Here is a 24,165-nt window from a genome sequence, read left to right as displayed (position 1 = left end):
TGGGCAAATGCATTTTTCCGAAAAGGAAGAAATCGCACGGTGCCATATCAGGTGAATACGGGGAGTGGTTCATGGTTAAATGTGATTTTTGGTCAAATAATTGGTCACAAGCGTCGATTCGAATGTTGGATTCTGAGCAATTTTTGGTCGTCAGTCCATTTGTGCGGAACAAACCGTGCACACACCTTCCGTAAGCCCAAATGTTCGGGCAAAATGCGATAAATCGATGTTTTGGAGATGTTCAATTCCATTTCCATGAATTTTTGATGAATTCACGTACAGTTTCGATGAAATTTCCGGTGATCACGGATTTTGATTGGCCCACATGTTGATCGTCATTTATGTCCTCTCGACTACTTTGAAAACGTTGAAACAACTCGGACACTCTGCTACGGAATAGACAATCAACGCCATAAACTTGTTTCATCAATTGAAACGTTTTATCAATTTTAAAACAAAATTTAATGTTGGCTCTTTGTTCGAAGCTCATTTTCGCACCGATAACACAAACATACTGACACTTAAAACGCAATAACTTCATTTCCAATAAATGTAATGTCATGAAATCCTCACTGGACAATCGATAAAGATAGCAGATTCTAATTCACCAGTCGACATATAGATGGCGCCAGCAGTGGGCGCTAGATTCAAAAAGTCCTGTTTACTTTGGAACGCACCTTGTGTAAAGTAGCGAACATCAATCCCAGTCACAACAGTATGTTCCAGATATTTTAACTTCAGTGTGACAAAAGCTGTGCATTTGAGGAGGAAGTACCTAAGTGATTCCACTTCGCCTTCCTCAATACAGCTAAGACATGAAACATTCGGCAAGATATTTAGCCAAACGTGTAAGATTGTTGAAAGCTTGTCATAAGCAATATGACCATAAAGGTAGATTACTAGAGACCTTCTAACATTTTTTCAACATAACACTAATTTGCATCTATGAGATGCCTCAAGACAGCTGAAGACATGAAACGTTCGGCAAGATATTTAGCCAAACGTGTAAGCTTGTTGAACAGTGTCCAGTCTACAACTACAGTTGCGGCGAGATGAAATTTACAAAGAGCAAGTATTTCAAAGATTTCCCGCGTTCCTCTCGGAACCAGAAGACCTTGCAACAGTACAAAATGTGATTGTTGACCAGTGTTTGCCGAGCTCCAGGGAGATTCATAGATTCAGTATTAGAGTACAAGAGGACACATACATATCTGATGAAATTGGTATAACAATGTCGCTCTAACAAGGTATTCGGCTTTGCAGCACTGCCGTTGTATCAAGGCGCTTAGAAAATAACATCTTGGCCACAATACACTTGTGCCAACGCTTTTTCCAATCTTCGAAAAAGAGGCAGGCGCGTATCTTCGATACAACAAGATAGTGGGTTGAGTTTTCCAACTGTTGTACGAAAGATACCTTATTTGTCCCACCTGGCGTTAAAATCGCCAAACACAATTTTTACATCGAGCCATAGAGCAGGGGCAGTTGTCATAAGCGCGCTCTGCAACATTTTTCAACATAACACTAATTTGCGCCCACGCCTTTACGCCGATATGACCATAAAGGTAGATGCCTTTTATGAGCATCTGAGAGCGCGCACTGATACGAATTGTGCTTAGACGCTGATCCACCGGAGTGAATGTCAGTACTCGACGACTGAGTCTTTCTCCCAACACGAATCCCACTCCTTTCTACGGCCACTGTAATAAATGTCACAAGTCCTACTCCATCTTCAACATATTGTCACCATTAATTGATATATGGATATGGATTCACAAGAAATAAATCTAAAAATTTGTATTTGATAAGGGTCAAATTATATGTTGCATAAATTTTGTTAGTCATCAAAATCCTCTTTCGCATAAGATTCGTTTTGTGCCGCAAATCAATTACAAAAGGGTAGTCAATTTTCCACACTTGCTAGAAAAACCAAAGCCAAACAAATACACTTTAATTTGAGCCGTCAATCAATGTTTCAAAAGGTAACAGATTTATAAAGTTGAAGATTTTGTTTAGCCCTTATCGCATATATGTAAGTAGAGCCATTGATATTATATATGTATGTAAATATACAAATATATAGCAGTTAATACACAATAAATGGTGGAAACTTTGCATATTGGATATACTATCCAAGTAGAAGTACTTTTTTCAATAGCCTTTTTGAAGTTATACTTCTTATACGAGTTCGGACCTTGTCTGCGAAGATGTTCGAGCAGCAAGCGAAGCGGTGACAATCGGCGATCGCTTGTTCGTTTCTTTCGGCACGGCTTTTCTACCAACAACACAATGTTGCCATGCTTATGCTGTTGTTGTTTTTGTAGAGCAATGTTTCAATTTTTGGTTGGTGACATATTCAATTTAAAATAAATTCTGTTGGGATTCGAACCTACGCACCTCCTACGTGCTCGTCGTCACTTTTGAAGCGCTTACCACCAACACCACCATTGACACTTGAATTGCGTTGTCCTAATTATTTTTTGGTTATGCATGAAAGAAATATACAATGGATCGCCGATTGTTACCTCTTTCCTTGCTGCTGCTGCGCATATGTATGTTTGTATGCTTGTTCATTATTGAAGTTATACTCCTTTTTCTTTCCTTTGTCTTTCATTTCTGCGAATTCACAACTATTCTATGTGCCCTTTTATTGAAATACCCTGCGTTGGCCGTTGAAAAATTAAGGCTATACTTTACAGGATTATTTCTGCAGTTAGTCTTCATTTAAATTTTTTGGAAATCGACCCGCGATGACGAGGTATATCGTTTTATCTGACAGCGTGAGGTTTAAGAAGTTCATTTCTAATTGTGTCTTATGGCATATTAGAAATGATGTTTCTTCGAAAATCGTTCGCTTACAACGGATAAAACGACTTCTGAGTGGTGATTTTAATGAATAAATTCCTTTTGGTTGAAATGCTCTGCGTTGGCCGTTGAAAAGTTAAGACTATACTTCTCAGGATCATTCATTTCTTCAAAGAAATTAATGACATATGCATATTTGCATTATTTCGTTGTCATTTCTATATTCGTAGCAATAGAATTTCTATGGCATAAGTAAAGTAATGGCCACCGATTGTCACCCCTTGCCGCTGTAGCAGCTTCGCCTACAAACATGCGTAAATACATACATATGTATGATCGTGAATACATATCGACGCAGATGCGAGAAGCACCAGAAAGTTGTGCAATTTAAGATTTTTGGCTTTTGCCATCGTCGCGAAAAGACGACTTGTTGGCAAAGGCATGCTCGGGGAGATAATAAATTATAATAAGTTTATAAAATGTGAATTTAAGTTTTCTAGTTTTCTTTCATACAAAATGATATGCATTTCTTGGAATATCACTAAGAAGTATAACTCATCCGTGCGTAGGGACTCCACGCACCTTTTTTTACAGAATTACAGTTTTGTTTGGCATTTCATCATGGAAAGACTTACGTCTGAACAACGTTTACAAATCGTTCAACTTTATTACGAAATTTCACGTTCAGTAAGGAATGTGTTTCATTCAACTTATGGTCAACATAATCGGCCAACTGAGTATACTATTCACAACACCATCACCTATCTTGAGACCCAGTATCCATTATTGGATAATATTCAAAAGGAATAGAACACGTTCAGCACGCAGTGTACTCGAAGACTGTGGAGAGTCGATTCGGCGCATTTTACGTAAATACAGCTTGTGCAAGAACTTAAGCCGCCCGACCTTCCCAAGCGACATCGCTTTGCTGCATGAGCTCTTGAGAAGTTCCAAGAATATCCGACGTTTTCTAGCCAAATTTTGTTCAGCGATTAGGTCCATGTCCAATAGGTAAACAAGCAAAATTGCCGCATTTGGGACAAAGAGCAACCTGAAGAGATTCAAGAGCCGTCCTTTTATCCCTAGAAAAACAACTGTTTGGTGCGGTTTGTGACCGGTGGCATCATCGGTCTAAATTTCTTCAAAACTCTTGTAGGTGACAAAGTACCGGCAATGGCGACCGTTATCGCACCATAATAACCAACTATTTGATGCTGAAGTGCGGTATAATCGCACACCTTGAAGGACTTTGAGAAAATCTTGCGCAAAAATTTTAAAACGAAATCTTAAATTATAGTTAAAGATTCAATAATTTAGCTTTATAATTATTCTGTAGAAGTAAGGATACGACAGAACTTTAGTTTCGTTAAATTATCGTAATTCGGAAGTCTCTGCGGTGGCAAACCTGGACGTAAAACAGTAAGACGATTTTTTTGTTCTTTCCGTAGAAATTTGACTCCAAAATATTCCCTTCATTAGATCCGAACGAGCGCATTTCTGTTATGCCCATTGTTTCGTACTCATCATTGATGGATATATGAAAATTATGTATTTCACAATTATCAGCCAAAAGTATTGGGTACATTAAATATATTTTATAATTCGCCATAAAAATGCTAAAATGTGAAACATATTTTAAACATCAACACCAACTTTGTATGCAGTAAAATTAGTTGCAATTAAGTAACACAAATTATATATTTTTCTTCAAAAATTCTCTTCAAATTTTGTTTACGCCTTTAAAATCCCCTTTGTAATATTCACTTGCTCTGCGCTAATGTAACCGATATATCAAAATTCTTAATCATTTCGAATATATTCATTTTACTAATAAGACCCCAATTTTCGAAGGACTCATACGGTGGAAAATAATTTTAGGTATAAAAACAAATTTTAATAAAATTTGAAGAAATATAATTCATGAAATAAATATCATTGTAAGCACACCTTAATGAGGGCGCCGGCTTTAGAAGCTTCAAAAATTTGATTATTTTTTTTGCTTAAATCTCTTTAAAAATAATCTAAGAATATGTCCCCAAAGTTTTAGAAGGGAATTCTAAATATTTTCGAAGCTAGTAGAGAAATAGTGACCGAGCGTCTAGCAGATATAATGTATGAGCAGTTGGGCAGAAAGCGAAAACTTTGACGCGCGATTTCTCGGTTTTTCATTTTTACGATTTTTCTGAATTAGCGGGCAGATAGAAAAAAAAATAAATGTCCCATCGAAACGAATCAAAATGCGTTGTATTTGGAATTAAATTCTCTTCTAGGTGAACCTAAAATACCTTAAGAAAGTTAACATTAATCCGGTTTTTAAACGATTTAAAGTAAATTTTTTTTTTTAAATGCATTTTTTTTAATCTGCGAAAAATTGTTGAATTTTCCACTTTTTCTTGAGTTTGCTTGGTTCACCTAGGAATTACACTATTGAAAATTAAAAATTTCTTTTTTTTTTGTTTCAGATGAAAATTGCGACCTGCATCTTGCCCGCCACACAGAAATTGCACACTCGAGGCGCCTCCGTAAATTTCTTCAAACATGAAGAATATCTAATGTATAATAATAAAAAAAATTGAGAAGACTCTTCCAAATATATAAGAATAAATCCTAAAAGTTTCATTTCAATCAGACATTTCTTTCCTTTCCAAAAAAATCCTTGAAAATATAGATTTTTTGAAGCCTCTAAAGCAGGCTCCCCCCTTAAAAGCTTCTTACCAGCAGATGTCAGGCATGTACCTTCACAGAAAACTTTTGATTTAATAAAAAGCTTAACTATGATAAAAAAAAATCGTAGAAGTATTTTGCATTTGAAATATGTAATGGTTGAACATTTTACCAAATACACTCATTACTTCGCCAAGCTTCATTCCAAAAAAAAATCAATATTTTTTCACATTTTATACATAAATGTAATTTTGTAATTAAATATAACTTTTTCTATCAAAAAATAGCAAACGAGATTTAACTAAGTCGGAGAGAGCGCAAGGAAAAAATAAAATACATAAATTCGTTCTCGCACATATGCGACGTACTGTGCATTGTTGATGGTCACCTGCTTTATGCTCCACTATGTACTTAGCCTAAGGGATCAAGTGCTTACAGTACAGTGCAAGTAGTAAAAAAACGTATCAAATGTACAATATTGGGTATTCGTGTAGTTTTGAAAAAAGTTAGTAAAAATTTAGAAATATTTACTTAAAAATTTGCTCATAATTGTTTGTGCTATAGCTACATTAGTGACTTTACGAATTACTTGTATTTAGAAGTGAAGTAAAAATCTTCAAATTTACTAAAATAAAAATATGTGAATATCAAATCTAAATAAATCTTTCGCACTAAAAAATCTTTACAAACTGATACTTTTTATATTAAATTAAATTTTTATGAATTTTCATTAAGCCGATTAAAGAGAACACAAGCAAACCGCCTTCCTTAAATGATATATTCAAATTTAATTTAATCGCTTATATTCGAGTACAAAATATGTACTATATACAGACAGGAAAGATGTGTGAAATCATTTTGTAGTTTTCGAAGTTATTTTATTATTATTTTTATTTCACTCAGAACTCTTTATTTTCCGATGCGTCTGTGTAAACCAAACGATTTCCTGCTCAACTTGTACTCCTGGTCTCTGCGAGCACTCATCAGCATCACGGTATACAGGAACTGTCGGACGGTATTTCCAACTCCTTATGTACAGCCATAAACGAAACCATTGGTTTTCGGAAAAGGCAAAAGAACAACTGATACCTGATAGATACCGAGAATTGAAGAGGGAAGCGAGACGTCATTACAGACAAAATAAGCGATAGGCCGAAATGCGTGAGTATAAAGAACTTGATAAGCTGCTCGAAAGCGGTAATGCTCGAAAATTTTAGGAAATGATACGGCGACTAACAGACGGTTTCAAGACCGGAGCATACTCTTGTATAACCCCCAAAGGTGATCTGGTAACCGATGCGCAGAGCATACCAAAATTATGAAGGGAACAGTTCTCCAGCCTGCTGAATGGCAGTGAGTTTATAACGCCGAGAAATGGTGAACCCAATTCCCAATCGATGACGATAAAGCAGACGTTCGATTGCCCGAACATGAAGAAGTTCGAATAGAAATTACCCGTCTGAAGAATTTAGCTTTGTCCAATTCACAAAAAGGGAGACCCTATAAACTGCGCCAACTACTGTGGAAAAAGCCTCCTCAACATCGAATATAAGGTTCTATTGAGTGTTTTGTGTGAAAGATTAAAGGCTATCGTCAACGAACTGATTGGATATTATCAGTGTGGCGTCAGGCCTGGAAAATCAACAACTGACCAGAGCTTGGAAAAACCGTGAACTTCCTCTTCGATTTCAAAGCTGCTTTTGACAGCACGAAAAGGGCCTGCCTTTATGCCACTATGTCTGAATTTGGTATCCCTGCAGAACTAATACGGCTGTGTAAACTGAAATTGAGTGATATCAAAAGCTACGTCAGAATCGGGAAGGAACGCCCAGCCGTTCGATACCAAACGAGATCTCAGACGAGTCGACGTTACGAATTTTCGAGAAAAAGGAAGGAGTTATTCCACTAGAACAGTTTTGGACTACCTTTTAGTGTCTCTAACAAATAGCTGTCAAAGCCAAATAAATTATGTGCCTCAATCCCACTTTACTCGAAAGTCAGTGACACAATCTCCACGTTGAGAACAATATTTAACGAATCCGTTTGGGATACGATTTTTCAAAATGATATTTCAAAGATGTTTTGAGAACTTAGCCAAGAAAATCAAGATTTCAACAACAGTGGATCTTTGTAAGTACGATACAAATATACCAAATATAACGGTTCTTTTATCAATACAGCTAACCAAAAAACTGCAACTTTCACATCTTTCCTTAAGTGGTTTGCTTGTATTACCAACAATATATTTTTATTAGTTACAAAATAGTTTTGAAGATCGTTTTCTAAACAAACAAACAGGAAATCTATTACTTCAAGACTCAAAATTTTGTTGTCTACTGTTTCTAATATTCAAAATCAATTACAAATTATTACGCTAATTAAAATAAAATACCCAAAAGCACGCCTGAACGAAATTAACATTTCAGGAGCTAACAGTTAATTAAATGCTACATAAATAACTCAAGGAAGAAAAAATACCAAATAAATTTGTGCAAAGAAAATTCATGTGAAAGAGTACGAAAGAAAACGAGTAACTCGAAAGCCAACTTACTGCCATGAGAAGCTGCCAGTGATGCCGTCTTTGAGGCGGTCGCGCAGCGAGCGCTGCCTACTCGGGCCGGGTCCGGTGAGTGGCGGCAACGTGGCATGCTCACCGTTGCCATTGCCCTCATCGATGGCGGTGCTGATGTTCGAGGTGGAGCTGGACATGGGTGCGGCGCCGCCAGCACCGCCACCGCTGCCACTGACCGCTGCGCCCGCGCCAGCAGCGCTAACGGCATGCGCCACTTGTTGTTGTTGCTCCACATGCTCCATTATGGGCGGCTGCTGCTGTGTGGTTGCTATTTGCTGTAAACTATGTGGCAGTTGCTGCTGCTGTTGCTGTTGTTGTTGCAGATGTTGATTATGACGCCGCCGTATGCTGTGGCGTGGCGAGTTTTCACGGGACATTTTGTGGTCGTTGTTGGTAGTTCGTGTGTGTAAGTGATAATTTTTTGGTGATTTGAGGAAATTCGTTAAATTTTTAGAAGAAATCAATTATTACAGGGTATGTTTATTTATTATTTCGGTTGAGTGTTAAATTAACTTCTAGTTGATTATTTGTATTGAATGCGAAATACGCAAAATGCAATGCGTAAATAACGGTATTTGCGTTTATTTGTCGATTATTTATTTGTGTAGCATAAAGTTCATAATGAAAACTCAATTTGCACGCATATTTTATCAAATTTTAGGTCATGTTGAAGCAGTAAAAAGTCGTAGCAAATAAAAGTGGTTGCACATTCAAGCATCTGTGGCGGTCTCTACTGCGATTTATTTGTGGTATTTAAATATTTTCTATTTTTTTTTGCATTTCTAAAACAAATCACATTCTGATGCACATTCAATTTAAATTAAATCAATTAAGAATTTGGAAAAAGTTGAAAATTATTTAGTTTGGGAAGAGCAAATGGAGCAAAAAGGAGGAAAAGAGTAAAAGAGATAAAATATTTTAGATGCAAATTGAATTAGAGAGAGTAAAAAAATTAAATATTTATTAGTATTTTGAGTAAGAGTATAGTGTTTCTGTGGAATGGGAATTGAAGTGCTTAGTTTTTTGGAGTAAAATAGCATTTTCTAGTCTTATGTACATATATCAAATAGGCATAAAATATACAAGCATATTTTTTGTCTTTTTATTTGAAGAATTTCAACGAATTTTATATGAAAAAATATTATTAAAAATCAGAATTTTATTATCGTTAATTATATATATAACATGTACATATAAGTTAAATAGTGTTTTTAAAGGTAAAAATAAATAAAAGTGCAATTAGTAGTCAATATTCCACTTTCCACTTGAAGTAAGCGTTATTCAAGTACTATTTTCAAAGAGAGCGGCTTCATCGAGTTATCTTTTGAGTCTATTGTTACCAAAAAAACGAAAAATATATCTTATGCAATGACTTTAGGAGATTCAGTGGAGAAGCAAATAAACTGATAGCCTTTTTGCACAGGAGTTAATTGATTAATTAACCGGCCTTTGCTCGATTAAAGCGCTAATTTAGATCGATTTAGCACACAAAAAAAATCTTATTTAATACATTTATTGTTAATCGAATTGAAATCGAGTAGAAATTGCAATGCAACTCTGTGGGTTGTTGTCCACACTGTAAATTTGGCTGTGTGCATTGATAAAACAACAACCAGTTGACGAATTTTAATCATCGGAAAAAATACAACATGAAGAAAATAAGAAAGTACAACAGCTTGGACTGTGCGAAAAGGCTATAATGAGAGGTAATCAATTGGGGGTTTCATTAGGTGCGGAATACCGTTCAAAGTCATGTTGCAAACTGTGTAATAAAAGCTGCATAATCAGGGGTGTTGTAGAATCTGACAGTTTTTGGAATCCGAATTTAAACTCATAAAAAATGTATACGTAGTACATAGATGTCATAAACTCAGATATTATTGGTTAGGTGTTCGAAACAGAAATTCTATCGGTCTTGGGTGCTGCGTACATAGGCATGGTTGGACTCTCACCGCCGTACTGCTCATGGGGACAAGAGAGCGCCAAGGAAGATGGACCGGCAAATATATCAAAAGATATAAATGTGGCAAATATTTCTTTTTATCTTTTCGTTGCTTTCTTCATTCAATAAAATAAATTATAAAAATTGGGGAACTCATTGTAAGTTTTTAATAGAGTTGTGCCCACATTTACTCATTTGCATTAGCAAACATCTGATCCGAAAATTGGTTTTGTTATGCTCGAAAAGACGAATCCAATCAAATTCTGTGTCACTAATGAAAATCACAATTGGTTTGGCATTCTGATTAGCAAGCAAATTTGTCTTAAAGTCCACAACACCCCTGAATATAAATTTCGTAGAAACCTCTAACACGATTTCGATGAACCAAAATGTACTTAAATTTATTTTTGAGAAACTATTAGTAATCTTAATTACCTTACTTTCAATAAAATATTATCGAAGAAGCAGAAAGGATTGGATAAAAGAAGATTAGATTGGAAAACATTCAAAAAATTTAGAGAAATTGGAAAATGAATGAATAAAGTCTAATTTATTTTATTCACTAATTTCAATATATACTTATAATTACCATATATAAATATTAATAAACACATCAAAAATTATAATAATTTTTAAATGAATATTCGAAGTGATTAATTCAATTAATTACTTTAATAAATCACAAATAATTATGAAATATAGCATTTATCATTCAAATTAGTTACAATTAATACATATATACATATGCAATTAATTGAATTTTACTTATTTTAATTAGGTTTAATCATAAATTGTAATTAATTAACAAACTTATTTATTTAATTAAATAACTATTCTAGCTCTATTAGATTTAAGAAAGTACTAAATAATTAATTTTATGTAAATATTTAATTTAAAAATTAATTTTAAAATTTTATTTAGTTTAAATTTAATTTATTTAAATAATTAAGTTTATTGCATTGACGTTAATTAATTGAGTTATAATATTATAATTTAGCTATTTAATTATTTCATTAGTTAGTTTGGTAATAAATTTTATTTAATTAATTTATTTTTATTTACGAAGTATTTAATTCAAAATAATTTGACATTATCAATTTAATTGAATTATTAAAATGTTATTGATAATTAATTATTAAAATTTCGTCAAGTTTATTTATATAAATAAAAACTTAATTTTAACAATTTATTTCACACAATTGATTATTACTTACTAATTCAAATAAGTACCACTCATGTTTATTTTTTATAATTTAATTATTTAATTTTTTTAAAAATTGGTAAAATAATTAATTTTATATTTGTAGTTAACCAAATGATTAATTTAAATTAATTCTCAACTAAGTAGGAATTCAATAATTATTAATTTAATTTTTTATTGATAATTAGTTAATATAGTCTAATTATTTAAACTTAAAAATTGAATTATTTATTGTTTTAACTAAATAATTAATTAACAAATTAATTTATTTAACTACATAAGTAGTTCTGTTTAATTAAAAAAATGCTATTTTACCAAATAAAAAAATCTTTTGTAATTATTTAATTAATTTATTTGATTTTATTCACTTAATTAAATAATTAAGCTTACGTCATTGAATTTATTTAATTGAATTCTATTATTATTATTTAGTCATCTAAATTGTATTTAATTATCTAATATTAATTAATTTATTTATTTAATCAAATATTTTATTAAAACTATTGGTACATAATTTATTAATAATAATTAGTTTGAATTATTAAAATATTATTAATAATTAATTATTATAATTTAATTTAATTAAATTTATTCAATTACCATAAAATTAAAGTTTAACTATATATTTAACACTAGTAATTAATGCTTTTTATTTAAATATTTAAAATATCACTCATAATTATTTTTTATAAATTAATTATTAAATTTTTTCAAAGTTAGTTAAATAATTAATTTTATTTTTGTATTTAATGAATAATTGTGTACAATTGACTAATAATTATTAATCTAAATTATTTTTGATAATTATATTAAAATATTATTTTTGGTTTTTTAAAAGTTAGTTACATAGAAAACAAAAAAAATAAAAAGTTTCGTTTTGTTTTTTAAAAAATTTATATTTTTTGTGGTATAATTTTATTATTGAAACAGTTTAAAGAATAAAAATAACTTTAAAAACTAAAGTGAAGTTTAAAAACCAAGGCATATTGCATAAGTATTTAATTTAATTTTTGTTTTTGCTTAATTAATTAAATTAATTTTTAGGAAATGCTTGAATTCGTTCCATGAAAATTATTCAAAATTGTTTCTTTTGTTTAAGCCACTTTTAAATCAAAGTTAATTAATTATCGAAAAGCTTGAAGCATACATATACAAATATAATAATTATTACAATACATACATACATTCCACTTACATATATACCATACAAGTAAATTCTCTTAAAAGTACACAATATGAAATATCGAAATATATGAAATAGACGAAAGGATATAAGCATAAGTAATGGAAAGATACTAGGTTTTGAGAAGACGCACATTTTCTTGACAGCTGAGGCTTCTAGCACCGATTCGGCTGCATGCAGGCATTTCCAATCCGCATTTCACATACATATGTACATACAAGGAAATCACATAACACATCTAGGGGTGTTGGCTAGCGGAGCAAAGTTGCTATTTAGGATGGATGGATCCAGCATGGCTTGCAAATATCGAGGTTAGGCACATTGAGAGCAGACTAACAGATTTCAACTATTAATTTAAGTATATACAATAAGTATTCTTTCACATTATATACATATATCTATGTATATGTATATATATATTTATGTAAGCTTTTGTTTAACTATATGTACACGCCCTTTTCGTCATTCAATTCTTATGTGTTCACTAATTTTACTAATTCCAGTGTATGTATGTAGAGTTACGTTATCAGCTGTAAAGCAATAAGCATATGTGTTAGTACTTTTGAATTCTTTTACAGTTTCCACTAGCGCTATATCATGTGTGTATGCATGTATGTGAGCAAATGATTTATTCAGCTTTGTTGCCTTTTCCAGGAGTTATGATGTGACTAAATGTATGAGTATGTGTGTTGTTGTTGCCTTGTTTATGGTTGTGTATGTATATTAAGTAATTAATTTAAGACACTTTAGAAATACAAGATTACGCTCGGCAACGAACCTGCAAAGAGAAAAAAGGAAATGTTTATTATTTTGATTATTTTTATAAGAAGATTATTTATTAGTTAACTTTCCAAACCAAGATAAAACGTTAACTTCGGTTGCACCGAAGCTATAATACCCTCCATTTTGCACAAAAGCAATATATTTAATTAGAGCACACTTTATCTTATGCGCTGCTAACAGCAAGTGCTTAATATTCTTAGTAATGTTGCATTTGTGCGGCAATTATGAACACGGTTTGTTTGACGTGACATGTGTGGCGTATGAGTAACCTCCACATCAAACTAGTTAAGCGCTTCCACCTAAAACTCGAGTTAACATAAGCACAGCAAACTTTCAGTCGCTAATGTGTAATAGTCTACTTGGAGATGAAGCAAGCAAGCAACGGTAAGCAGTGGCAGACGCGAAGACGTGAACAATGCATGCAACGAACGCGAATTGTGAAACATGTGCTGCCAAGCCCCACGAGCACGCAGTGAAGCACTGGCATTGACAGTCGAGTGCAGCTTGGCACGCTGTATTTGCCAGAAACTTAGTGCTCATTCTGCTCAGCGCACTTTGGCACACTCTAGGGCCATTGGCAGATGTACTACCGTTACTTGCGCGCTCACTTCATAATTTTAATGGAATTTCCTTTTGCGGCATAAATGAGTGTGTATGTGCAATTTTGGTTGCAACAAATTTTGCGGACTTTGTGAAAGTCAAAAAAGCGCGCAAAAGTTTCACTTAATATCAAATTATAGCGTAAGCTTTCAATTTCATTTAGTTCTTTACTGCAACATCTTGATAAGTGCGTCAATAGCGGGAAATAATTTGGCTAAAAGCGTAATGGCACGTCAGTCTTTTGCAGTTCTTTAATTAGCGCCAAGTTGAAGCAAGTGAAGTCGTAACTTTCTCAAGTAAGTTTTTCTCATGCAGCAAAGGCTTCTGAAATTGGAAAAATACAAAAATTCGGAAATCAAAAGCTGCGGGAAAGCTTTAGATCGAGATGTTGGAGTTGGCGAGAAATTATGTAATGCTCATCCTGTGTTTGGTATTTGTCTGAGTCCGTAAATGTCCACCATTTCTCCTATTCCTGAAGCTTGGGGTTAGACTTTTTACCCCTTTAAGAAATTTTTAAAGATTCTTGAGAACTTCCAAATTTCGGATTTTGACGCCTACAAGGCAAAATAAGTAGTGATTTAACCGGTATTACCTATAAACCGACTTTATGGACAAAAGTGAGCATTTCTGTTGCCTCTTGTATTTCGAAAAAGCACTTGGTGCGATACGTTAATATTGACGGAAACCTTGGACCGTGTGAAACTTTGAAACTAAATATGTCTGATAATGGATTAACAGTTTCGAATTGAAACTATATTTGTCATAGGCAATCTCCAGTTTACTATACTGGACTCAGACTTCAGATTATAGACTCTATGTACTTATTTTTAGAATTTGAAAATCGATATGTCGATTAGTCATTTGGCAGTATTTTTTTCGGATTTGGTCTTTCTGGCAGCTGTTACTTGATTTATACACACTTTGATGAACGATTAAGCTCACTTTTGGTTAAACGAGTTATTAATAAACAAAATTGTCGCATTTGGAATGATGATAATCCATAAGCCATTGTTAAGACCTCGTTAAATAAAAAGTCTCTGTTTGGTATGCTTTACGGGCAGAGAGAATCATTAGTTCAATTTCTTCAAAAATACCTTCTATATTGTTAGAGTATATAAGCAGCCAACGAAGCAATCAATTTATTGAAGCAAGCGTAATGCGTGGCCTCCAAGATCGTTCGATTCAACACCCCTTGACCTTATTTATGGAAGCCGCTTGTCTATGTCTTCGGCGCGTTGCTGGCATATAGCCCTAATTGCTGTAAAAAGTGGTCGAAAATTGAGACCCTCGGCTAAAATTTATTCCAGGCAGCCGCAGCCGTCGCTTACCCGAAAACATTTTTAAAACGTAATGGCAAACTCTTGTACATATAGTAAAGCTAAATTCTTGACCATATCGTTAAATTATTAATTTTGTCTTTCTTATTGAAAAGCCCACCCTTAAGATATCGTATATCGTATCTTTCTTTGAGCCAAAAACTCTTTCAAGAATGTAAACATAAAAGAGACTGATAACAAGAAACTAAACAGATCAGAGAGAATCTTTGCTGTCTTATGATATGTTTTTTATATTAAATGAATGTTTTCAGAAACACATATCAGACTAAAAATCGGCTTTTTATTGAAATAAGTTGCTTATGATCACACAAATCTTTTTTTATACCCTGAATAGGGTATATTAAACGAAGTTGGTAACACCCAGAAGGAAGCGTCGGAGACCCTATAAGGTATATATAAAAATGATCAGCATGTTTCTGAGTCGATTTAGCCATGTCCGTCTGTCCGTCTGTCGGTCTGTCTGTATATATACGAAGTAGTCTCTCACTTTTTAAGATATAGTTTTGAAATTTTGCAAACGTCATTCTCTCTTCAGGAAGCTGCTCATTTGTTGGAACTGCCAATATCAGAACACAATAACATATAGCTGCTATACAAACTGAACGATCGGAATCTAGTGCTGTTATGGAAAACTTTTGCATTTGACAAGATATATGCACGAAATTTGGTATAGATTATTTTCTAAGGCAACAATGTAATCTCCGAAGAAATTGTTCAGATCGGTTAACTATAGCATATATGTAGCTGCCATGCAAACTGAACGATCGGAATCAAATGCTTGCATGGGAAACTTCCTCATTTGACGATATATCTTCACGAAATTCGGTATGAGTTATTGTTTATAGAAATAATGTAATACCGGAAGAAATTGTTAAAGATCGAATTACTATAGCATATAGCTTGCAAACAAACTGGACACATAGTTTCTAAAAGAAATGCAACTGTGAAGGGTATATTAGCTTCTTTATAGTTTTTTCTGGTTTTAATATACTATATAATATGCCTGTAAAGACATTCTAAAAATACTAAAAGTTCAAAGCCATATCTCAAATAGTCCAGCCAGTTAAAGGGTAGCCGCCCAGTTCACTCAGCTCCGCCAGTTTATCTGTTTTCCCCAAGCAGCATTAATCGAATTTGCTAAAGTGATAACTCAAAGACAAAATAATGATCGAATCATGATGAAATTTTTGTTGTTCTTTTGTTCTTATATAACTCTATATACTTGTACAATGACATATCTGGCTTTTGATCCGATCTGACCAATATTTGAGTAAAAGTTCAACTTTTAAAATCGACGCCATTTTGTCAATTTCTGATTTCATTTTGATCGAGTTTGAATTGCATAGAGAAAAACTTCTAGTTTAACGAGAGTTTTTTACTTTTGGACTTCATCCATGGAATCTATTCAGCAGTAAAGGACCTATCTTTTAGCATCGTCGGAAATCTCAAAAAAATTTTTTGTGTTATTTTAAAAATTTCATCGTGTAAGCGTGGAACACGTATAAATATACCCTGAAAATTTCAAAACAATCGATAAGAATTTTTTTAATTGCCAAAAATCAAGATTTGTCGACGGTGTGCCCCTTGTAAAAGCGACCTTGAACCTAATCCACCCATTCCATCTAAATTTAATAACCTTTCTGTCAATTTGTTACAATTTTCTTTTCGTTTTGCCCTAACTCGAGAGTAGAATTTAATGTTTATTCATATTTTTCTGGTCTTTAAATTTTCATTGAAAGTTTCCTTTACCCCAAAATTTATTTTTTACTTTGTAACATGCCCCTCAAACAGAGACCAAACTAAAAGTAAAACCAAAAGCGTCACGAAATAAAAATACATATTTATTTATTCAAGCAAATATGTATTTATATGTATTTATACAATTGTATACAATCACACCAGGTTGCCGGATATTTGCGCAGCCATTTTGTTGCCACATTTCTGAGTTGGCCCTCTTTTGTTTCAACTCATTGCGCGCTCTCATGCGTGTTGTTGATTTGTGCATCGCTGAGCAATTTGTTTTGATTACGAGCTCATGGGGACGAGGGGGAAGTGAAATATGTAAAGAGAAGAATTGAAAATGAATAAACCAAAACAAAATGATACCCATTCATCGGCACATTATATAAAATGTAAAATATTGCATAAGCGCCAAACCCAAACGTGCCAAGCTGCACTGGGAAAATGTTGCACACATATACACATATAATATATAAACATATATATAGTACGTGCAATAACAGTTTCTCTTGAATGCGGAATTTCATATAATGTGCTACAATGTTCGAAATTGTTTTGTGATTTGGACACATTGTAAAGGCGCAATTTTCTATGATTCAATGGCTGCTTTTCACATCGCATGATAAACTTTTTTGTAACTCATAAAAGCTTCAATCATACTGTTTAAGAATGTGTAAACTACATTGTGCTCTTTAAAGGACAAAAAAAGTTAGTTTTTCTATTGGCAAGTCTGCGTTCTTTTATAGAAATCAACGGGGTATTTTGGGTTTTGTTTGCGTAAGAGAGCATGGCTTTCGATAATTACCAATGTGACTTATATTTGAAAGGCGAAATGAGACTGGCACATCTTCTCAATAGTAGCTGCCTTCAGTTCAACAAGCGCTAGTAACTAGCGAGTAATAGTGATCGAAAATCTACGAAATAAAACTTGTTTGCACTTAAAATATATCCGCATACTCTCTTGTATCGAATTGAAATCTCCGTTTTGTTGTTCCCTGCACATATACTATTTTAGACAAGAGAGCTACATATTTGGCCTCATTAAAAGGAAATTTATAAACTCTAGTATACTAGGAGGATGTAGCCATGTGTACAAGTTCACGCAAGTCAGGAAAGTTCTCTGATCGACATTCACCGCCGCCGACCCGCCTTTTGATGACGACCATGGCAAACGAAGTAAGGATTACGATTTGTAGGCATGCACCTGGAATGTCCGGTCTCTTAATTGGGTAGGTGCCGCTGCCCAGCTGGTTGATTTCCTCTTGAAAATAAAGGCAGACATCACCGCCGTTTAAGAAGTGCGATGGATGGAACAAGGACGGAGTAGGTCGTGATGGGAGAGAGACTCCGTCGCCGAGTACTGCCACAATCCGCATCAAAGCGAGGTTCTTCAACATATCGCTGATTTGCGCCCACGCCTCGACGGACGAGAAGGACGATGTGACCAAAGATGCCTTCTATGAGCGCTTGGATAATACCTATGAGCGCTGGCTCCGCCACGATGTCAAAATCGTGCTTGGCGACTTTAACGCCAGGGTGGGCAAAGAAGGTATTTTTGGCACTGCGGTCGGTAAATTCAGCCTCCACGACGAAACATCTCCAAATGGGTTGGGGCTGATTGACTTCGCCGGGGCCCGAAATATGGTTATCTGTGGTACTAGATTCCAGCACAAGAAAATACATCAAGCTACCTGGCTGTCTCCGGATCGAAAAGCCACCAACCAGATCGATCATGTTGTGACAGACGGAAGACACGTCTCCAGTGTTCTAGACGTGCGTACGCTCCGAGGTCCTAACATCGACTCGGACCTCTATCTTGTTGCAGCCAAGATACGCACCCGTCTCTGTGCAGCAAAAACCGCACGCCAACAAATACAAGGAAGGTTCGACCTCGAGAAGCTGCAATCACAACAGACAGTCGAACGATTTTCTACTCGACTTGCAATCCAGTTCTCTGATTATTAGTGTGGCCTCGAAAATCAACAATTCACCAGATATTCACTATGCGAAAATCTTGGAAAATCCGTAAAAAATTAACGACATACGCCATTTCTTCGTCGATTTCAAAGTTGGTTTTTACAGCACGAAAAAGAGCTGCCTTTATAAACGTAGACATAGTTCAGCGAATCAAGAGACAACGGCTACGCTATCTAGGACATGTCGTCCGAATGGATGAAAAGACCCCTGCTCTGAGAGTATTCGACGCAGTACCCGACGGGGGAAGCTAAGGAAGAGTGGAGAAGAATCTGGCTTCGCTTGAAATTTCCAATTGGCGCCAAGCAGCGAAAAGGAATAAAGACTTGCGGACTATTGTAAACTCGACTATAACCGCGTAAGCCGTGTCTACGCCAATAAAAAAGAAGATATAATCCAGTAAAACTGCAATAAATTGTCATCAACTGAATATTTCTACTGGTTAAATGTTTCTTGCCTAGATTTGGTTGGTTGGTTGATTAAAAAAGGAGGAGCACAAAATATTCCTGCATGCTCTGCATTCATCCGATTTTTCTGAAGGTGGGATCTTAAGAGTAGCTGCCCTGTGCTGACTCCTACAACATTACCACACTCCCTTTTCCCTAGAAGTAGAAGCTTTTTACTTTGTTCGGATTTCGAACTTTTATTACGCTCAATTACAAATTTAGTCTCTTAACCACTGCACTGCATGCCACTATTAAAAAATATTTTCTAATGTTAAGCTACTAAAAATAATCCTAAACTATTTAAATACCGTTGAAAACTCTCTAGGGCAGACTGAGGATTAATTTTATGCTAAATTGGCATTTCATGTAAATTGTATACTTAACTTTTGGCTTTGTGCAAATATACAAACATGTATACCATGCACACTCAGTGCTTTGGCAGCAGCGAATTTAAGCAAACATGGTCGCCACTGCGTATGAGCAACTTTTTGTACTAGAAATTTTCCGCAATAAATCATGCATGCTTGCGCGACAATAAAAAGTTATATAAAAGGCACAAAGCATATGAGAGATATTAAATATGTATAACACTTAAGTGCAATCGCCAAAATATATTATTTGCACATACTTTGAGCTACAATTGCGAGCAATAAAATTGCAGTTGTTTAGGAATTTTTTGGAAACCCTATCTTTTTTTGATTTGTTTAGTACTGTTTTAACTTATATATATACTATATATACCCTATACGATACACACATCCATATAATTTAAAACATCATTACCAACTTGCAATTTATTTGCTGGTCACTGTATCCCCACGAGTGGGTTAGCGTAATCACACAGCTAATAAAATAAATGCGATGTTGGAAAAGTTGTCACTCACTTAAATATAAATGGCTTAAATATATTTTGCGAGCAAAGTCCATAATTTTCAGACACACAGACATACATTTTATACCGAACACAACATTTTTCTTACAAAACCCGTCAATTATTGTTTTTTAAGAATTTAGCTGAAAGCGTTGAATTAAAAGCTGGCGAAAAATGAGCAGAAGCTTCGAATGGAAGCAAGGAAACTAAATCGATTGAATGATGCGTAAGAAAAACTGAAAGTTTCAACAACAACGACAACAATAAGACGACTTTAGATATTAATGCATTCAGCATATTTTGGGAAGAATGGCGGGCGTTGTTTGATGCTGCGTGGGTCGTGCCTGCAAATATTGCTATTCGTCAAACAACCGCACGTATATGTATCTGTGTGTGAGTGCAAATATAAATAGATTTATTATGCATGCGTGGGTGAACTTTCCATTTGGCACATAAACTGAAAAATTATATCGAGTATACTTTGGAAATACTTTAAAATTGTATTAAATTCTGGCGGTAGTGGGTGGGCAAACATTGATTTTGAGTGGCATATAAGTAAGTAACGGCTCTTACATCACTTATGTAGATACACAAACTATCTATATATAAAACCATCTATCTATAAAATAATTATTTTCAATATTTTGGATTTAGCCAGATTTTTCTGATTTTGTCTATTTAAATACTTACAAATATGGATTCGAGCCAAGAAACCACTCACGTTCTATCTTCTTGTCACAATATGGTTGGAACCGCCACAGCTAATGCTCGTAATGCAATTAAGAACATAAAAATTTACCAACGACACAACACTCACTTAATCCATTATTCATTTCAGATAGAAAGGCTTAAAGTTCATATATGTAGCCACTTGAAATCCAGAGATTGATAAATATACACATATAAATCGAAATTTTTAAAGGAACACTTAAAGATCTTACGCCAGGCATGACAAAAAAGTCGATTCTTTAAAGTAAAATACATGGAGACACCAATTGGAGTAGAAGATAAACTATGAAGAATAACAAGACTACATAGCTCAACTCAACTCACTCAAAGGGTGGAAATTTTTTTGTGAAACTAGACCTAGACAAAAAAACTGAGTCCTAAGAGATATCGCAATTATAAGGAATCCAATCGCCGTTTAAAATTAAATGAGATTTCAAAAATTAAAAAATCCTCATCAGAATTGCTTCGTTACTATTTTTAATCTGCAACAGCAACAAGACAGATTTTTGAAGGATGGTTTGAACACGCAAAAACTCGCTGAATTGGGTGTGTTAGTTTCGATAAATAACAGAATATATTTATGAGTCGAAAAATTACTTTATACCCATCGAAACTCAGCCCAGTTGATTTTTGGAATGATTCAAATAGTAACAAGTAAAGAAGGACCAAGTTCGGGTGTAACCCAACATTTTATACTCTTGCAACTTGCAAGAAACAAAGTCCGAGAAATTCCTTCAGGAAAAAATGAGAGTCTGGGATAGTATTGACCCGATTTTATCCATTTTCCCAGTAACAGATACTATCAACATTCCATAACACATTCCACATGCTAAAAACCTACCCTGAGATTCATCAAGGTACCTCACATGAAACTGTACTGGAAAGTAGAAGAACCAAATTAATTTAAAATTGTGCTATATGAGAAGTAGGCGTGGTTGTAGTTCACTTTCGCTCATTTTCGAACTGTGACATAAGAATGTGAGAATAATATCACGTACCAAATTTGGTCGAATAGTTCGGTGCCACTCCCATCATCCAAATTTTTACCCCTGCTCCCAGAAAGTTCTCTCATATCATCTCCCATGTAAAATTTTATATCTCTGGCGTATTCAATTATTGATTTATCGCGCTTTTAATAGTTTTTAACAGTCCTATGAATTGAAGCCAAGCATCGGATTGCCCCTGGTAATGAAAAATAAAAAAAGTAAACAGGACTTTTTGAATCTAGCGCCCCTGGTGGCGCCATCTATATGTCTACTGGAGCGTTAGAATCTGCTATCTATATCGATTGTCCAGTGAGAATTTCATGACATTTCATTTATTGGAAGTGAAGTTATTGCGTTTTTTAAGTGTCAGTATGTTTATATTATCGGTGCGAAAATGAGCTTCGAAAAAGAGCCAACATTAAATTTTGTTTTAAAATTGGTAAAACTTTTATCGAAACGTTTCAATTGATGAAACATGTTTATGGCGATGATTGCCTATCCCGAAGCAGAGTGCACGAGTGGTTTCAACGTTTTCAAAGTGGTCGTGACTGTGCCCAAAAAATGACATTGTATTTATTTTGAAAATTCTTTATTTATTCTTCCAAATCAATTTCATCCCCTCCCGATGCAATACACTTATGCCAACGGATTTTCCAATCTTCGAAACACTGGTTGTAGTCACTTTCCGGGATGACCTTCAGTTCCGTCTTCGCTGCGGCTTGAATCTCCTCTATCGTATAAAAACGGTGTCCCCGGAGCGGTCTTTTGAGCTTGGTGAACAGCCAGAAGTCGCACGGCGCCAGATCAGGTGAATACGGTGGTTGCGGAACGATATGGGTTGAGTTTTTGGCGAAATGATCACGAATTACGAGGGCAGTATGGGATGGTGCATTATCGTGGTGTAAAAACCAAGAATTGTCTTTCCACAATTCCGGCCTTTTTAGGCGGATAACGTTACGTAAACGACGCATAACGTTCAAATAATATTCCTTGTTGACTGTTTGACCGGTTGGAAGGAATTCTTAATGCACAATACCACGATAATCAAAGAAAACAGTCAACATGACCTTGATTTTTGAGCGACTTCGGCGCGATTTTTTTGATCTCGGCTCTCATTTGGCACGATATTCTCTCGATTGATCGGTTGTTTCGGGGTCGTAAGCATAGATCCAAGTCTCATCGCCAGTTATAATGCGTTTCATGACACCCTGGTAGTCGGAAAGCATCGTTTCACACACTTCAACGCGACGCCTTTTTTCCAAAAATTCAATGTTTTCGGTACCAGTCGAGATTTGACGCGCTTGAGGCCCAAAACATCCTTCAAAATGGTATTGGCTGAGCCTTTCGATATGCCAACTTCATCAGTAAGGTCTCTAATTGTTAATCGACGGTTTTTCAACACTAAATCTTTGATTTGCTGAACGTGAGCTTCGTCGGTTGAGGTTGATGGTCGCCCTGGACGCTCTTCGTCTTCGACACGTTCACGGCCGGCTTGGAACTCACTATACCACTTGTAAACATTTTTGTTTAGACCTAGCCTCATCACCAAAGGCTTTCTGCTCCATTCTCAATGTATCCGCAGCAGAAAATTGATTCCGTAAACAAAATTTAATGCAAACTCTTTGCTCAACAAATTTCGACATCGCAAAAAACGAAAAACTCACTTTTAGCAGCTCACAAAACGACACGTATCTCAAACACTAATGAATATTTTGACATGAAATTTGACATAAATGTGACTGACAGTACTACCACCTAAAGAAAAAAATAATTCTCCAAATTCTTCGACGCGCGCAGTTTAAATTCAGATGTCACCTAATTTTTTGGGCAACAAAATCCACATGTGGGCCAATCAAAATCCGTGGTCACCGCAAATTCTATCGAAACTATGCGTGAATTCATCAAAAATCAGCCGAAATCATCATTGAATATAATGTTTCAGGCGTACTTTGTTATTGATTTATTGCACCTTTAGTAGTTTTAAACAGTGTTTTTGGAGAGCGGAACCTTGCACATTTTTTCCAAATACTAACTTTCATCAAGATATCTCAGTTTTTACTGAAGTCACTGCTTGCACGGACGAACGGCAGACAGAAACCATCAAATTTTCACCTTTCTGGTCATCCTGATCATTTATATATATATAACCCTATATCTGTCTCGCTTAATTCTAGGTGATACGTACAATCGTTAGGTGAACAAAACTATTATACTCTGTAGCAACAGGTTGCAAGTGTATAAAAACAACTGCTGGGAAGTTTTGCAACACCGGCTTAATAGCCCATATCTTGCCCCTTCTAACTACTGTTTAATATGGTCGATACAAAACATT

General features: G+C 34.7%; 1 protein-coding gene and 1 pseudogene across 2 annotated transcripts in view; one reads left to right on the top strand and one right to left on the bottom strand.

Annotated features, from left to right (window-relative positions):
• The window catches only part of LOC126767909 (TLD domain-containing protein 2), a 313,504-nt gene that overhangs the window by 263,947 nt on the left and 25,392 nt on the right, over positions 1-24,165 (bottom strand). The window contains exon 2 of one of the 2 annotated variants that reach the window (XM_050485643.1): positions 8,021-8,840. The exons of the other annotated variant lie outside the window; for it this stretch is intronic. Within the exon in view, the coding sequence (XP_050341600.1) occupies positions 8,021-8,418 (398 nt within the window). The 5' untranslated portion in view covers positions 8,419-8,840. The remainder of the gene's footprint in view (positions 1-8,020; positions 8,841-24,165) is intronic. 2 annotated transcript variants of the gene reach the window in all.
• Positions 2,683-2,885, top strand: LOC126751826 (small nucleolar RNA U3; annotated as a pseudogene).

Source organism: Bactrocera neohumeralis, chromosome 2, assembly GCF_024586455.1.
Source record: "Bactrocera neohumeralis isolate Rockhampton chromosome 2, APGP_CSIRO_Bneo_wtdbg2-racon-allhic-juicebox.fasta_v2, whole genome shotgun sequence".
Lineage (NCBI taxonomy): Eukaryota > Metazoa > Arthropoda > Insecta > Diptera > Tephritidae > Bactrocera > Bactrocera neohumeralis.
The sequence above is the reverse complement of the archived record's forward strand: the minus strand, read 5'-3'. Positions and strand labels throughout refer to the sequence as shown.